General features: G+C 43.3%; 1 protein-coding gene across 1 annotated transcript in view; it reads right to left on the bottom strand.

Annotated features, from left to right (window-relative positions):
* Positions 1-18,485, bottom strand: part of LOC137619874 (dynein axonemal heavy chain 3-like) — a 328,675-nt gene that overhangs the window by 142,078 nt on the left and 168,112 nt on the right. Inside the window, exon 25 of the mRNA XM_068350164.1 lies at positions 11,606-11,807. Coding sequence (XP_068206265.1) covers positions 11,606-11,807 — 202 coding nt within the window. The remainder of the gene's footprint in view (positions 1-11,605; positions 11,808-18,485) is intronic.

Genomic DNA, 18,485 nt, shown 5'->3' with positions numbered 1-18,485 from the left:
GTGCGTAATTACTCTGATCTTGCTCAGCCTCTTACTAGTTGATTAGAAAAAGGAAAAAAGTTCTGGTGGTCGGATTAGTGTGAAGAATCTTTTAATAAACTTGAATCAGTGTTAATTACTAATCACATTTTGACTTCCCCAGATTTTTAGAAGCCTTTTATTATAGTAGTAGATGCTAGTGACGTTGGCATTGGAGGTGTCCTTTTTCAGAGAAAGGAGGACGGTGTTCCTCCTGTGTCTTACTATAGTTAAAGGCTTCTGGGGCTGAAAAACGCTACTCCAAAATAGAAAAGGAAGCTCTTTCTTTGGTCCGAGCTCTCAACTATTTCAAGCCGTATGCGACAGATTTTTCTTTCTCGATTGAGATATGGACGGATCATAATCCACTGGTTTTCATCAAGCGGATGAAGGAAGCAAACCAGAGGATTTTGCGCCGGGCCCTTTTTCTACAGTAGCTAAATTTGGTTATAAAACATGTTAAAGGGACTGACAACAAAATTCCTGATACACTTTCTAGAATTTAGTGTACTAGCTTGATCCTTCTCATACTCTGCCTTGCTTGTTTCTCCAATTAAGGTTGTATGACAATATTTTGTTAGGATGTAGTTCTGTTTAAAATATAGCTTTGTAGAAAAAGTTTAGGAGTTTTTAAATAGTGTTTTCTAAAGGTTCCCCTAAATTAATTATTGGTTTGTTCCGATATACTAAGATTTTAAATTGTGTATTATATATATGACTTTTTGGGCTTAGGCGATGTCGTGCTGGTGGAAGTTCCTTCATAAGTAGCTTCCTAGGTTATATGTGACTACAGTGATATATCCCAGAGAATTTACCGAAGGTATCCAGAATTCTAACTCCTGGAGCGAGTATCCCTTAAATATTCACAAATGGATATCGCGTAAGGACGTATCTTGACACATCTCACAGCTATTTACACCCCAAATAGCGATTTTCACTTCGAGAGGGAAAAGTGGCAAGAAAATAGGAGAGTCGTTAAAAAGGTAAACACTCGATTCTCCTAATGTACTGTAAATAGTTCGCCCAATTGCCACCGCGAGGCGCCACCTAAGCCATTCTTTCGTTTGTAGCTTCGGTGACCGGTGTTTTTCCCGAGTTATCTCGCTATTTTGAAAGCTTTTTCATCGTTGTGATGGATTCCCCCGCTTCATCAGCATCTGGAAAGTTAAGTAATATCTTTGAATTGTGTAAATGTAAGCTCTTGCCAGTTTTGCTTGTCGATTGAGATGGTGATTAACGTAACAAGAGTTGTTGCCAGCCGGATGGCGTCATGGACGCGATCTTCTTTTGTTCATTTAGTTAGCAAGAACGATATTCCCGGAATTAATCGCTTTAATAACTTTAGCTATTTAGTTTTCTTAGCTAGGGATTTTTATATTATGTCATTGTTGTCGTGGATTTGGCTATTATGATCGAGCCTCACGAGTGCCAGGCTTCCTAGCCTAGGCACCTACACATTTCATGCATGATATAACCTTCCTGGTAAAGTTTTGTTGAAGCTAAGGCAATATTTAAACAATTAAGATATTACTGTGTAATTTTTCCTCTTCCATATTAGTATACTAGAGTTTCGATGAACGTTTCTCTATGCTCTTTGGCTTAATAGCCTAAGGGCTTTAGTATACTTGATGTATGTCCCCTATTGCTCTTGTATTGTCTTTTAAGGGAAGATTGATATCTCCTATACCTTTTAAGTCAATACTATCTCTACGAGATTTAAGAGTAATTCCCTTTCCCTCTGATTAGCCTAGGCTATCCTTAGTTAATTTTGCTTTGACCTATGTTTGGGCAAAATTTACTGGGGCGTTTCGTTTCTCTCTCCTTTCCTCGAACTGGCATGGCTGATTCCTTGCCAATCCTCGGGTTTGGAGTGGAGGACGGGACATCAGAGTAAGTCTGTGTTAGGCATCTAGCTACTGGGAAATGACTAACTAGTTAGCCTAGTTGCTGTTCAGGAGGCTAGTCCTCCCTAGGCCACTTTAAGGTTATTGTTTTACAGTTTCCTTTTCCTGGCCTAGCAGACAGCCCTGTTCTAAGGTTTTCTAACTGGAAGATAGGTTTCTTCCTTGGTGGAAATCCTTAGTACGTGATTCTGTTCTCTAAGAGTGTGTCCTATGGGCGTTCTCTATTACCTAACCCTTTCTGGGGAATTGATTTCCCCTACTTGAGGTTACTTTTGAGATCAGAATCACTCAGGTTAGGTAATTGCTTAGGGTATTACCTTACTTATGGACTTTTACCCCCTACCCCGCTATCTCTTTTGTGTTGGATGAACCTTCACCCTTGGCCGTGGTCCTACATAGTCCCTATGGGTGTCTGTAGAACTGGCCTGAGTTTCCCTGTCGACTGCCGGCAGGTAACCTCATATCTTTGAGTGTGCCCTCGAGTCCTCCCTTGGACTGCCTTCCATATTCCTTATGATGGGATATGGTTGAGTGGAAGCCCGAATTTAATTCCCTCTTCCACTGGCTCACTCTTTCGGGATGCTGGCCGCCATAGTTGATCCTTTGCCGTCCTTTATCCTTACCTTTCTCTCTGACTTTCTTTATGGGCTAGCCGCCGGCAGTTAGTTCTGCCGGCGTCTATATGGATGGTTAGGCCGGCAGTTCGCTGCCTCCTCTTGCCTTGGTCATTGCTGATCGATGTGCCGACGGCAGGTATCCTATGACCGGCTGCCGACAACTGTGCTGTTGCCGGCAGCCGGCCTGTGCCTTCCATCCACTATATTATAAGATAGTAATTGAGCCCAGTCAGGCCGGCATGTGCCGGGTGGGTTCGGCTGGTGCCGGCCTGCCCGGCAGGTGCCGGCTAGCCCGGCGAGTGCCGACCGGGCCGGCAGTGACGGCGGGGCCGGCGGGACCGGCAGTGCCGGCGGTCCAACGGTGTCGATGGGGCCAGCAGCGCCGGCGGGGCCGGCAATGTCGGCGGGACCGGCAATACTGGCGGCATACTGCCGCCAGCTACTGCTGTGCCCTGGAAAACCAACTTTTTCCAACCTACATTTGGTTCTTGGGCAGCCATTTGTGAGACCATCATTTAGGAGAAATGATTCTCTCTTTTATTAATGGTTAAATTCCATTATATTTATCCACCATATTGTGCATAATGAAAGATGTGTCATGAGGACACTTAATATAGCTTGGATAATTTCTTCCAGTAATTAATTCCTAGGAATTGCCTAGTTTGATATGGGAGGAGGTCATAGCAAATGGCTGGACAGGAGGCACATGTAGGTGTCTTTCCTACCTATAGCTTACCCTATCCAAGCTAAATATAATGCTTAATTTAAGTCGAAATCTGAAGATTTCACAGAAAACTCATTTGTTTTTCTTTCTTAACAGGAGGAGCATCCCGAGTGCGGGAACAACTTTTGTAGAGTCCGTAGCAAGAGCTTCTACGGACATGGAGTGTGCAGGGCTCACGCTCGCTGCTCTATCACCAAAGGGGTTCTCAAGTATTGGGACCCGCAGGTATGTGCTATTTGTGAAAATTTGGTAAAGGAGGCTTTTGATGACTAAAAGACTCTAGAGTCTAGGGATGCAGCTAGGGACACGCTGCGTAAATGGGTCAGGGGCTTTCAAAAGAATGCTTCGGGCCCATACCTTCCTAATGCTAGGATGAGGGACTGTCTCTTCCCCAGAGCTCATGATGATGCTAGCATTCCCCAGACAAAACCTGAGATCCCCTTGGTTCAACTTCAGGTCCAGCAGACCCAGGAACCTGATGTTGCGGATACATTGGAGGGTATCCATTTGGACGACAACATGTCTGTCGTCTCCGAGGAGATGGAGAAGAATCTCCTCGTGGAGGAGTTGGATCAGGAGGCAGTTGCCCCCCCCCCCCCCCCCCCGAAGAGAATGTTGAGAATGCCGAAGTAGCTTCGGTTTCTTCAGCTGTAGTGGCCGATCCGGCACCATCAACTTCATCTCAACCACCTTAGCTCGATTCGATCACGAGCACTCTTCATTCCTTGATCTCCATTGTGCAGGACCTACAGAAGAGGTCGTCCGAGAAGGAAGCCACTTTTCGGACGGAGTGAGCAGTTGGTGTCTTCACGTTTGACCCCGAAGAAGCTGAACGTGAAGGACCTTCCCGTTTTCTCTGACGCTAACCCTTGGAGGTACGCAGAGCATATGCCTATGTCAGCAGGCAAAATTTTCCTCTCGGAGAAACTGGGCACGGTACCAGTGGAGGAAATAAAGTTTTGGCCCAGCAGAGGGGCCTATCCGGATTGTTACGTCCGCCTTAGAAATGAACCGGCGTCTAAAGAAGAGACGGAGCCCAAGGAGACAATTGTCCTTGAGCTTGCTAAGGCACAAGCCTTATTTTCCAAAACTTTGAAAGAGAGGGCTTTCACTAGTCCGAAGGTGCCGGCTCTTAGCAAAGAACACCCATCGTTTGTTGCTGACCCCCAACGCGCTTTTCCCTTTATGGACAAAGGGTTTAAAGCAGCTCTGAAGGCCGTGGAGGCAGGAAAACCTTGCCCCACATTAGAAGAAAACAAGCCTCTCTCCCTTGCTTTCCCATCAGACGACAAGGACTGGAAGGATGTTCACGTCACCTTCACAGTCGGGAAGCTGGAGGCCGATATCGCTGGACGTCAGTTCAACGAAGACCTCCCAAAGCTGACTGATTTTCTCTTAAAGAGAGAACACGAGACTAAGGAACACCTGGCTGCTTCCATGTCTCTCCAAACAGGGCTAGAGACGATGGCTAGTATCCCTGAGACCCTGGATATGTACATGGTCTTCGCCAAGGCTCACTTGGCTACGGTAACGAAGGACCTGTACAACTTCATCAAGGCCAGAAGGGGGCCTGAAGGGAGTTCGTGTTTGCTTCCGCTTCCGTTAAATACGAACCTAGGAAGTTGATAGCTTCTAACATCTGGGGAAAAGACCTCTTCCCGAGTGAAGTGGTCAAGGAGGTTGTAGACAAAGCCGCCTCGGAGAATAGAAATCTCCTTTCCAAATGGGGCTTGTCTTCAAAACAGAAATCTTCAGCTGATGAGGGTCCCCAGCCGAAGAACAAGTCTAAACGACCTCGCTTGCCCTCTCGACCAAGCAGCAACAGCTTCCCATGGCCACGGTGCCCCAGACGGTAGCACAACCCACCACCACCTTTCAACTGGTGCCCCAAACTCTGGCTTCTCAGTCACCAGTGTTCACCCCAGTTTACGAAAGGCAGGCTACTACTTTTAAGCCAAAGTCTCGAGGTTTCTTTCGGGGTTCCTCGAGGCGCACCTTCAGAGGCAAGGGCAACAGAGGTGGTCGTGGCCAAGGAGGTAAATCCTCCAGTCAGCACTCTAAGTGAGATGCTGCCGGTAGGAGGGAGACTTCTCCATTTTCAGGATCGGTGGACCTTCGATCCTTGGACCCACAGCCTGATCAAGAAAGGACTGGGCTGGGGTTAGAACTCAACCCCACCAAGCTTTCCTCAATTCTTCCAACCATCAACCCCAGTTCTGGAAGAATATGTTCAAGAACTATTAGACAAGAGAGTCATAAGGAAAGCAAAGTCCCTCAAATTCCAAGGAAGGCTATTCTGTGTTCCGAAGAAGGATTTGGAAAAGCTCAGAGTCATTCTGGACTTACCACCACTCAACAAGTTCATTGTGAACTACAAGTTCAGAATGCTGACGCTTCAGCACATAAGGACCCTTCTGCCCAAACAGGCATACACAGTCTCCATAGACATGACGGATGCTTACTGGCATGTGCCAATCAACCGTCAGGTTTCCCCCTACCTAGGGTTCAAGCTCCAGAAAAGAAAATACGTTTTCAGAGCCATGCCCTTCGGTCTGAACATTGCTCCAAGAATATTCACAAAGCTTGCGAACGCAGTCCTTCGACAACTACGCCTCATGGGTGTCCAGGTGATGGCCTACCTGGACGATTGGCTGGTGTGGGCAGCATCCAAAGAAGAATGCATGCAAGCCTCCAGAAAAGTGATTCAATTCCTAGAAAACCTAGGGTTCAAGATCTACCTGAAAAAGTCTCGGCTTTCTCCTGCTCAAAAGTTCCAGTGGCTGGGAGTTCACTGGGACCTACAGTCACATTGCCTCTCTTTGCCCACAGCAAAGAGGAAGGAGATAGCAAGGTCTGTCAAAAGTCTTCTTCAATCTCGAAGAATATCAAGAAGACAACAGGAGAGAGTGTTGGGGTCTCTCCAGTTTGCCTCTTTGACCCACTTTTGAGAGTGCAGTTAAAAGATGCATCAGGAGTCTGGAGAAAATACGCTTACAACGATCGAAGAGATCTACGAAGACCATTCCCAAATTGTCTGCGATCCATTTTCAAGCCATGGTCGGAAGCAAAGAACCTAAGAAGAAAGGTACCCTTGCAACCACCTCCACCAGCAGTCACCGTTCACACGGATGCCTCGAAGGAAGGTTGGGGAGGTCACACTCATCGTCGGAAGGTGCAGGGAACCTGGTCTCCACTCTTCAAGTCCTTCCACATACACTTCCTGGAAGCCATGGCAGTTTTTCTATCTCTGAAGAAACTGAGACTTCGCTGCTCAATCCACATCCGCCTGGTTTTAGACAGCGAAGTGATAATGAGATGCATAAATCGACAGGGCTCAAGATCGCCTCAATTAAATCAAATGATGTTGGCTATCTTTCATCTATCCAAGAGGATGAAGTGGCACTTGACAGCAGTCCACCTCCAAGGATTCCGCAATGTGACAGCGGATGCTCTATCCAGGATCAATCCGATAGAGTCCGAATGGTCCCTAGACGCAGGATCATTCTCCTTCATATTGAACAAAGTCCCAGGACTGCAAGTAGATCTCTTCGCAACGAGCGACAACAAGAAACTATCCCGGTATGTTGCCCCGTACGAGGATCCTCTAGCGGAAGCAACGGACGCGATGTCCGTGGATTGGAACAGATGGTCCCACAAACCAACCTGTTGTTGAAAGCCCTCGACAAATTGAGATCCTTTTGGGGGAGGGCAGCGATAGTGGCCCACAAGTGGCCAGGCAGTGTCTGGTTCCCTCTGATAACAGAACTACACCTGAAGCTGATCCCGTTGCCGGAACCAGTTCTAACTCAGCAAGTGCAGAAATCGGCTGTCTACGCTTCATCAGAGAAAACCTAGAACCTTCATCTCATGATTTTCTCACCCTAGCGGTTAAGAAAAGGTTCGGGATTTCGGCAGACAGTATTAACTTCTTAGAAGAATATAAGTCAAAGTCTACAAGAAGACAATACGAGTCTTCCTGGAAGAAATGGGTAGCCTTTGTTAAGGCGAAGAAACCACAAGAGATTTATACGGACTTCTGTTTGTCCTTCTTCATCCATCTTCACGGACAAGGATTAGCAGCTAATACAATTACTACTTGTAAATCTGCATTGGCTAGACCAATTCTATACGCCTTTCAGGTGGACTTTTCTAATGAAATCTTCAACAAGATTCCAAAAGCCTGCACCAAACTTCGACCTGCAGCTCCTCCAAAGCCCATTTCATGGTCTTTGGATAAGGTTCTTCATCTGGCTTCAACTTTGAACAATGAAGATTGCTTGCTAAAAGACTTGACTCAGAAGGTGATATTTCTTTTTGCACTAGCCTCAGGAGCCAGAGTTAGTGAAATAGTGGCCCTCTCGAGGGATGATGGCCACATTCAGTTTACAACGAACGGAGATTTAAATCTCTTTCCGGATCCGTCGTTTCTTGCTAAGAACGAGCTGCCCACTAAGAGATGGGGTCCCTGGAGAATCTGCCCTCTGAAGGAAGAAGCATCCCTCTGCCCAGTGGAATGCCTAAAGGTCTATCTTCGTAGAACTTCAGACTTTAAGGGAGGTCAGCTTTTCAGGGGAGAGACTTCTGGTTCGACATTATCCTTGAAACAGATAAGGGCGAAAATCACCTACTTTATTCGCAGAGCGGATCCGCAGGTCACGATCCGAGAAAAGTTGCCTCGTCTCTAAACTTCTTTCAGACTATGTCGTTTGAAAACCTGAGTGCCTATACTGGATGGAAGTCTTCCAGGGTATTCTTAAGCACTACGCGAAGCAATTACAGGAAATCAAGTTTCATGTGGTAGCTGCAGGTAGTGTTATAAAACCTGCTGCTTGATTACTGCGAAGGACAGTGGACTAATAGGGACTTTTAGTGAAGGGTGTACAATGATAGACTTAGGTATATCATGATAAGTATTGTGTTGTTAAAGACACTATGAACTGTTTTATCTAACTAGGTGACCTCAAGCATAATAATTTGACACAAGTGCCAGCATTTTATATGCTAGTGTTCCTGGTAATAACATTATGCAGTGAAATACTTTATTTCTTTGAGTGGCTTTTGTTTCTCTTTCAGATGAAACTTATTTATTTTTGTTATTACTGTTATGCTTTTTTATGCAATATGTTTAGCATAAATATATTAATTCCAATTATGATTTCTGTGTTTCTTGGAAATAAACATTAAAAGGAATCTTTGCGTCTCTTTCGCCTCAAGATTTTATAGATCATGTATATCAGAGCATCTTTGATCCTCTTAGGATTTTGTAAGACTAATGTCTTCTCTTTTGCAAACAGGTAAGTTTGGTTGTACCATGTCTATTTTACTTTTTTATGATCCCTACGTAAACATAAACCTATCTGTCTAGATCTGGACCTGGGAGGTACAGTATTCTATTCATTGCCTATTAGTACAAACTATGCTTTACGTATATAAGGACACAATATACTTCTGCTTACTAATTGTTCTTTGAACTCACAATTTTCGGGTTTTTTCCTAGAGTCTATATAGATTTTTCCCTGTAGGGGGCAGGAAGAGCTGGCATTTGGTATGCTCAGTTGATTGGTGTATTACGGTAACATCAAGTGTCTTTGGTCTTGGCGACCAGATAGGAAATAGTTCATTCGAGATAACGGCACTATTATAAATCCACAGATACATTAATGCTCTGGTAAACTTCCATCAGCACGACATGGCCTAAGCCCAAAAAACGGATTTTGAGCAAAGTGAAAAATCTATTTTTGGGTGAAAGAGCCATGTCGTCCTGATGGACCCACCCTCCTTTAGTAAAAGGATATGAATCCCTCCCTTTGGTACTGTATCTGCAACACCTACGAAGCTACAAAGAATGGCTTAGGTGGCGCCTCGCGGTGGTGATTGGGCGAACTATTTACAGTACATTAGGAGAATCGAGTGTTTACCTTTTTAACGACTCCTATTTTCTTGCCACTTTTCCCTCTCGAAGTGAAAATCGCTATTTGGGGTGTAAATAGCTGTGAGATGTGTCAAGATACGTCCTTACGCGATATCCCTTTGTGAATTTTTAAGGGATACTCGTTCCAGGAGTTAGAATTCTGGATACCTTCGGTAAATTCTCTGGGATATATCACTGTAGTCACATATAACCTGGGAAGCTACTTATGAAGGAACTTCTATCAGGACGACATGGCTCTTTCACCCATAAATAGATTTTTCACTTCGCTCAAAATCCGTTTTTTGGAGCTATGATGCCGGTGTATTGTAGATTAAGGAGTATGTCTGTGGGCGTACTGGTAAGTTTATTTAGGTTTAGTTATGTCTATTTCCATAAATTTAGAGATTTTTGACGAAGTATGGTAATATTAGATCTTTAAAATAATGGTAAGCTATATAAAGCTCTTGGTTTGTATTTTTTTTAGGGGTACTTTCTGTTTGGTGGTAGGTTTATTATTTATTTCTAATGGTTCTTAATTTACAGGCGCATTTCCATCTACATATGAAAAAGCAAATAATAATTTTTCTGTTTAAAACTTCTTTTTTTCTTCGGGGAGGAAGGTATTATGGATTAACATAATTTTTTATTTGATTTTTATCAGACTTGTTTCTACATTTATTTGTTTTATGTAGAATTAGTGTAAAAATTCTATTTTATAAGGCGGTATTTGTAAATTTAAAGTTTTTTCTGTTGAAATCCTGGTTTAGTATAATGCTTTGTTTTCTTTTCTGTGTTTTCTGAGTCCTTGGAGGGAAACAGACACCGGTGTTTACCAGTGAGGAACTCGTTCACTAAAGTGAACAGTCGAGGCCCAAGGTTTCCAGGACCTACTGCAGATGATGGCTAAATTGAGCCTTTTGAGGATTTCGCAACCCATTGTTGACGGCTTTTTGCAGGTGCATTTCTGCCACCTGCGGTGATTTGCAGTTCCTGCGTGTTCTTTTCAACAGTCCGCAGAGCCGACGCATTAAATCCCGGCTTTGAGGAGAACTCTGGAGAGACACCCCCGTCGACGCATCCTTGTCATGACCAGCTGCAGGAGCCTTGGAGCTCGTGGTGATATAAAGGGAGACAGTGGCCAGGTAGGATCCTTCATTAACCTTTTTTTATTGGATTGAGGCTATATTTCCCTACCTTTGGTAAGGAGTCCTACAGAGCTGTACTCCTTACAGTAGTAGTATGCCGTTGGAGCTGCTACCTTATTTGGAGCTGTGGGTGTTGTTTTCTCCAGTCTCAAAGAGTGTAAGAGCATTTAGGTATTTAGTGTTTTTGCTTACTTTAGTGTTTAATTATTTAAAATATTTAACTCTCTCTAGTTGAGTGTGTTGTTTCCCGTCGGGGAATGTTGTTGCAGTTACCCATTTGGGTGTTTGATTATTATTTGACTCTCTCGCATTGAGAGTGTGTTGTTTCCCGTAGGGGAATTTTGTTATTAATGGTTAAGTGTTAATTGTTAATTATTAATTGGTTAAAATATTCATGTGGTTATTTGTTAATCATTAATTGTTGTTTGTTTAGTGTTAAGTTGTTAAATTGTTAGGTAGTCACAAGGTTGGCTTTTCAAAAAATTGTTGTTAATAAATATTGTTAAGTTTCCCTAGTGTTTTCGTTACCACTGACCAATTTTACGAAGGATATTCATAGCATCACTGTCCTCCCTATTCGTGCAATAAGAACTTGCACCACGACCCGAAAAAGGTCATGACAATGGGTTGTTGTACATATTGTCATTTCAGTGATCTTAGCCTTGTGCAAGTTATTTAAGCATGTTTCAGATAATGCTAGTATATCCAAATATTTCCCATTTATCAGTTCTCGAATTAGAATAGTTTTATCACCCACATATTGTATATTTACCTAGCAACAGTTTTTGGCGTCCATAGTAACCCTGATCAGTATTTTCTGCAAGTCTTTTCAATTCCATGTCATAAGCTTTGCAGTCTAGAATTTACTATGTGGTTACTTGGTTTCTTTAACTTTGTGCAATTAATACATTTTGACACTTACGAATTACACTCCCTGGCGAAAGGTTTTCCTGAACATTTCCTGCAGACTTTATCATCATTCTTAGACTTGCATACTGTTTCTTCTCACTTAGGTTTCTCCATATGATTAATTAATATCTTTTCAATGATATTCTAAGCGAGAAACAAAAGCTAAAACACTACTCAGGCGACTGTTGAACGGAGCTCCAAGCAAAAACGTCCACACCACAGCGGCTCCAAAGAAATTTAACATTTATGTCTACTAAAATATTTGACATTACATATTTATGCATGTAGAACTTTCACAAATCCTACATATCCATGTATCTACGTTTTTATACATACAGAATACTGTATAAATACAGTTCACACACTCACACACGTACCCTAGCTTTTGATGGAATGACTCTGTTGCTGAACTGGACCAGCTCTCCTTCTGCCGAGATCATGCCCTCGATCTCTTGTTGCGAAGAAAAATGAAGCTTGCTGATGCCCTCGAAGCATTTCTTCAAGTGGGGTTGCACACGCTGAGGATCTTTTGTCTCAGAAAGAATCTCCAGTAACTCATCGTTCGATAAGAAGAAGAATCTTTAAAAGGAAAAATGACGAGAAAAAAATTTTCACATGTCAAACTATTTATCTATTTATCTGTACATATAAATCTATACATATATATATATATATGTATATATATATATATATATATATATATATATATATATATATATATTATCATAATGTATGGATCCCACTTCTGAGCACCCAAAATATATTATACGATTACGACTCTGGGTATTAACAAAATATACTATACTAGGGCTCGTGACTGGGACCCAAACATATACAGTAATATGGTTTTTGGGCTCAAGCCATGTCGTCGTGATGGAAGTTCCTTAAAGTAGCTTCCTAAGGGATATATGTACTACAGTGATATTCCCAGAGAATTTTACCTTTAGGTATCCAGAATTCTAACTCCTGGCACGAATATCCTTATAATTTCTCTAAAGGATATGGCATAATATCAGCGGACGCATTCTTGATACGCCTCCATAGCAATCTGCACCCCAAACAGCGTTTTGGCTTCGAGGAGGATGTGGCAAAAGGGAGCCGTTCAAAGGCTCTCCCCGCTCTCGTAATACTATTGGGAATACAACTGCGCCATTCCCACGACGGCGGACATTCCTCTTTTTGTAGCGATCTCGCTCGGTGATATTTCCTGGTGATCTAACTTTTCGATCGTTTTACAGGATTATTATTATGCTTTCTCCATCATCTTCCGCCTCTGGAAAGTTGAGTATTGGGTCTTTACTATGAGTATATTTTAGCTCCTGTTTCACAATGAAATTAGAGTATTTTATTGTGTTTAAGAGATAGGCCAGTTACTGGAGGCGCCATGGTGCCGTCGTTCGTTAGGCATGTGTTATTTAGATAGCAGAACAACTTCCAGTTTTTAATAGCTTTATTTAATTATTTTAATTATTTAGCTATTTAGGCAATTACTCTTGTAAAGTTTTGATAATGTGCATAATTTTTGTTTCCCTTTTCTCTGTCGATCGTATAGTTAGAGTTTCGGTGATTTAGGTAACCGAGATCTCTTATAGCCTAGGTAACCTTACCTAGACGTTTTACTATACGTTCAGACTTTCCCCGGTTACCCTCGTGTTTTGTTTTCATTCAGTGGAGACTGATACCTCCTATAATGTTATGAAACATTACACGTCTCTTCAGAGACTTAAGGGTAATCTCTTTCCCTCTGAGTGTAGCCTCAGGCTACAACCCTAATAGCCGTGCCTTGAATTTTATTCAGATATGGCTAACTTAGGGTTTGTCCTGCCTCTTCCCTTAACCGTTGGTTGTGGTATACCATCGGGTTTTGGGATTTAGTCAGAATCTCAGAGTATTTAGTCTTATGTCGGCGACCTGCCGGCAGGGCGAATGGGTTGTAGTATACCATCATTCCCCTGCCGGCAATGGAGGTTAGCCCTCATTAGCCGCACTTGAAGTTATGGTAGGATACCATCTTCTCCTTGTGACTAAAAGACTAGTCCTATGCCACAGTACTCTGGGCTGAAGAGTAATTTTCTTTAGCCTAGGATACATGGCACTGGAACTCTGTTTCTTCTTTGTTAAGAGGAGGCGGCAGTGCCGCCATCCCCTTAACTGTGTCGGCAATCTCTGGGTTGGAGAACTGAGTCTTTCCTGTTCCCTGGAATTCTGCCGATACCGAAACAGAGTTTCTTTTACAGGTGGTAGGATTGACAATTTTTGCCAGTTCCTTTCACACTCGTTACAGGACCCTGTTCCCTACCCCGCTGTCCTCTTTTGATGGCTTAGCTATTGTCTTTCTTTAGGCTGGCATCTTGCAACCTTCCTTTGCTGGTAGGTTGCCGGAGCCAGCCAGACTCCCTCTTGAGCCATGTCTTTGGCTGACGGCAGAGCATACTGCCGCCAACCACATCATCTGTCGGTAATTGCCTGCCTAGCCGGCAGCCAAGATGGTTGCCGGCGACCATGATGGCCATGAGAGGGAAGTCCCTTATGTTCCCAAGGTTCTTCAGTCCTCCCTTGGACTGCTGCTACAGGTCCTGTTGCCGGGGTACTGCCGGCCAGGCCAGCACAGATAGTGCTGACTCAGTTGGCAGCACGCCGACTGTACTGCTACTGCTGGACTTGCCGGCCGGCAGTGTATCGGCGGTACCTTATCGGCAATAGTACTGTAGCTGCATGGAAGCCTGAATGGTACATTCTCCCCTTCTATTAGAACCTTCTCTCTGGAAAAAGGCAGTCAAATTGGACTTTTACATCCTTAATTACTGTATACATTCACAGTAAGGAGTAGCCTTTTTTCCATGCTATCTCTCTCTCTCTAGCTAGCATGCCGGGTATGCCGGCAAGACCTAGCTATGCCGGCTACATGCCGGCTGAACTACTGTATATTTTATACAGGTAGCCAGTATATCTGCATTATAGAATATACTGCAGATAGAAAACTACTATATAGTTTATACTAGTAGTTATTTCCAATATATTTTGGATATCCAACACAGGCATTTGCTGAGCCCAATCCTATATTGAATGAATATGATTTCTTCAATATCCTGATTAGAAATCAGTATTAGGATTACCCTACAATATTAAACACTTCAAGGCAGGAGTAATACACTCCTAATCCTTAAAGGGTGCAGCCTTTTTCCTTGAGTCTCCCTGATCAGGAAACTCTATATTTTAATATAGTAGGAAGACTACAGCAAATAGGCTGAGTGGGATATACAGAGATATGTCTTTATTTTCCTAGTCCTGCTGGCTTCATGCTAGATGGACCATACTGTCATATGCTACTATGAAGGCAGCATAATGACCAGACTACAATACATGATGTACAGTAGCCAGTAAATTGCAATATAGACTTACTGCAATTAGAAAACTACAGTACCATGATACAGTAGTATTTTCTGACATACCTTGGGTACCCTTGTACGAGCATTCTGCTGGTACCGATCATATATTGAATGAATAGTTTTCTTCAAAATTCTGATCAAGAATCAGTCATCCTGACCCCACAGTATTAACATTATTTTGGGACAGTGATTTGATACTTCTCTACCCCTAGGGGTAAGAGTCCATTTACTTGGAGTTACTCTATAGAGAAATCTCCATGTAGTTAATACTGAGGGGAGGCAACAGCATTTGCTCACAGGGGTACACAAGTATGTATCTCCTACTATCCCTTTATAGCTTACTATCCTAAGCTACTCTATTGTAAAGGACATTTGCATGTTGATTGTCAAGGAGATAATCCATTGTATACTCATTTGGTTTTCCTTTTTTACAAGAGGAACACCAGATACCTTGTGCTGCAGTCCTCTGCAAGGCCAAGAGTAAGTATTTTTACGGTCATAATACTTGCGGGTTTCATGCCCCCTGCAATATTATTTCCGGATCCCTACATTATTGGAACCCACAGGTTTGCAATATATGTTGGACATTAATGTCCGAAGGTTTTGAAAATCCCAAGTCTACGGAGATTAGGGATACAGCTCAATATAAATTACGCAACTGGGTGAGAGGCTTTCAAAAGATCTCTCCGGGACCTTTCCTACCTAATGATAGGATGCGTAAGCTACTATTTCCGGAAGCAAGTGAGGAAACAGTAGTGCCTCAGTAGCCAACTACATCCCCTGACGGCCAGAAAACCTTTGGGATTAAGGGCAAGAAGTGCCCCAGGGTAGAAGAGGAAAATGTTGTGTCGGAATTTCCTCCGCCTATGCCGGCTATAGAGCCATCGATGTCGACATCTTCGTCTTCTACCTCTCTCCCCTCTATTGGATAATGTGGTACAATTATGTATCCAGCTGAAGAATCAAATAGAGAGCTTTCGTAAACAAAACAAAAAGCAGGAAGAAAAACGCAAGATAGAGCCTCGTAAAGCTTCTCTTGTCGCTTCCCAGGTGTCAGTCATACGACCCTTGAATCAAGACCTACCAACATGTTCCATAACCAATCCCTGGAGGTTTGCGGAGCAGATGCCGATTTCAAATGGCAATCTCTACATCTCAGAGAAAATAGATGCTGTTCCTTTGGACAAAATTCAATTTTGGCCAAGCTTTGATGCTTTCCCTAATTGTTGGGTTCGACTGAAGTACGAACCAAAGTCAAGAAAAGGAGCGAAACCAAAGGAGGTCTTGATTCTCAACCATGATAAGGCACAGACTATCCTTTCAGGTACTCTGAGAAAGGCGGGTTATTCAGAGTCGAAGGTATTCTCACTGAATAACAGACACCCTTCCTTTCTTGCTCCTACTTCACTCTCATTCCCCTTCATGGGGAAGGCATTTACTTCTGTTGCCAAAGCGGTAGAGGCGGGTAAGCCATGTCCCACACTCGATGAGTGCAAGCCTTTGTCACCAGCTTTTCCCGGACAGGAAAAGGATTGGAAGGAAGTCCATTTGACATTTTCAGTAGGAAAATTAGACAAGGACATCGCAAGTCGACAATTCAAGGTATGTCTCCCTAAATTGTCTGAGTTGCTCTTGTGTAATGAACATGAGTCAAAGGAGAGACTTACGACATCCCTTTCTCTACAAAACTACATAGAGTTGTGTTCAACCTACGAAAGTACCCCAGACATGCTCATGGTCATAGCCAAAATGCATATGGCTATCTTGGTAAAGGACCTTTACGCCTTCATGAAGGCCAGGAGAGTATGTAGAGAGTTTGTGTTCGCTGACGCAACAGTGAAACACGAAACAAGGAAGCTAATATCTTCCAACATCTGGGGTAAAGACCTCTTTCCACACGAGGTCATTAAGGAAGTAATTAAGAACGCCACCATGGAGAACATAAGTCTTCTCCAAAAATGGGGCATTCCTTCAAAGAGAAAATATTCTGTGGTTGTGGGTCCCCAACCTAAAAAGAAGATCGAAAATGCTGGAAATATCCGGGCTGCTCAACAACATCCCACTATTCCAGTGATCACGGTGCTACAGGCAGATGGTCAAAAGTCTAAACCTACCGACTACCCGAAGCATAAAGACGCTTCAGCTAGGAGGAACTTTCCCTCAGGATTGCAGGACCTTCGATCCTTCGATCCAAAGCCTATTCAAGATTAGCCATTGATGGGAAACAGAAATATCCCTACCATCATTTCCTTACCTTCTCCTACAGTTCAAAACCCTCCTGGAGAAGTATACCTGAGAGCTATAGAGCATACAGGTGGTAAGAAAACTATAGCTCATCGAGTTCCAGGGAAGGCTGTTTTGTGTTCACGAGAAGGACTCAAGATATCAATGAGTCATTCTGAACTTGTCGCCACTCAACAAGTTCATAAAAAAACAGCAAGTTCTGAATGTTAATCCTTTTGAACATATGGACCTTGTTCCAATTAGGGGTGTTCGTAGTCTTGTCAGACCTGAAAGGTGTCCTTCGCCAGTCAACCACCCCCCTTCCTCCTATCTAGAATTCATGTTATAGAGAGTAACATTCATCCTAGGAAAGATACGTGTCGGACTCACAGTCCTAAGTATCTTCAAAGGATTGACGAACTTAGTCACGTCAAAGTCAAGCCTAGAAATAGTTCAGGTATTAATATACCTGATCAAGAGGCTGGAGTGGGCAGCACCCGAAGTGTCCGGCCAATGTGCATTCAAGGAGATGACCCGGTTCCTGGGACATCACGGATGCAAGATAGGCTTCTAGAAGTCTCGACTTTCTCCAGCTCAGGGGTTTTGATGTTTAAAAAAACATCGAAGCCCTGAGTCACATCAACTCTCCTCTCCTTTGGAAATATAAAAGGAGCTCGTGAGGTCTGTCAAGAGACTCAGGTATTCAGTCAGAATACCAAAACGCCAACAGGAAAAAGCGCTAAACTTTCCCCAGTTCGCTATAGTGACAGACCTAGTGCTAAGGGCACACCAGAAAGATGCGTTAAGAGCTTGAAGAAAACACGCATCAAACGCTTGAAGAGATAAAAAAAGACTGAGATCGGTCCCTCTTTAATTGCTTCTCTAACAGAAATTAGAGCACGGAAGTCCCAAGACTCTACTGGTCCTTTCATGGGTGGGGAAGCCCCCTCCACACAGATCAGGCTCCCTACGACTGATCTGGGACACCGAAGCGATAATAAGACGTCACATTCGAACGTCTCATTCAGTCTTGGTGAAGTTACCCATCCCTCTCTTAAAGGGACGGCACCTACCAGCAGTTCATTTACAACTGATCCACGATGTGACGGTGGATACTCTATTTCGATACAAACCGATAGAGTTGGAATGGTCCATGGGCGCAGACATATTCCCTCCCAGATGGGAACAAGTCCCAGAACTGCAATTCGACCTCTTCATCACGAGCGTCTTCAAGAAACTACCTCGCTATATAGCCCCATACAAGGATCCTCTAGTGGGGCTGATAGACTAGATGAGGCTGGTCCTAGCTCTGACCCTAGGTATATTTCCAAAGATTCAGAAATTAACTGCCTTCGTTTTATCACAGAGAACCTAAACCCTTCATTTCATGATTTTCTCACTTTAGCGGTTAGATAAAGGTTTGGGATCTCAAAAGGCAATATAGAATTCTTAGAAGAATACAAGGCCAAGTCAACTAGAAGACAATATGAGTCTTCCTGGAAAAATTGGGTTGCGTTTGTCAAAGTAAAAGGACCGAAAGAAATTTCAATAAACTTCTGTCTGTCCTTCTTTGTCCACCTTCATAGCCAAGGTCTGGCGGCCAATACGATAAATACGTGCAAGTCAGCCTTGACTAGGCCTCTCC

Source organism: Palaemon carinicauda, chromosome 26, assembly GCF_036898095.1.
Source record: "Palaemon carinicauda isolate YSFRI2023 chromosome 26, ASM3689809v2, whole genome shotgun sequence".
Taxonomy (NCBI): domain Eukaryota; kingdom Metazoa; phylum Arthropoda; class Malacostraca; order Decapoda; family Palaemonidae; genus Palaemon; species Palaemon carinicauda.
The sequence above is the reverse complement of the archived record's forward strand: the minus strand, read 5'-3'. Positions and strand labels throughout refer to the sequence as shown.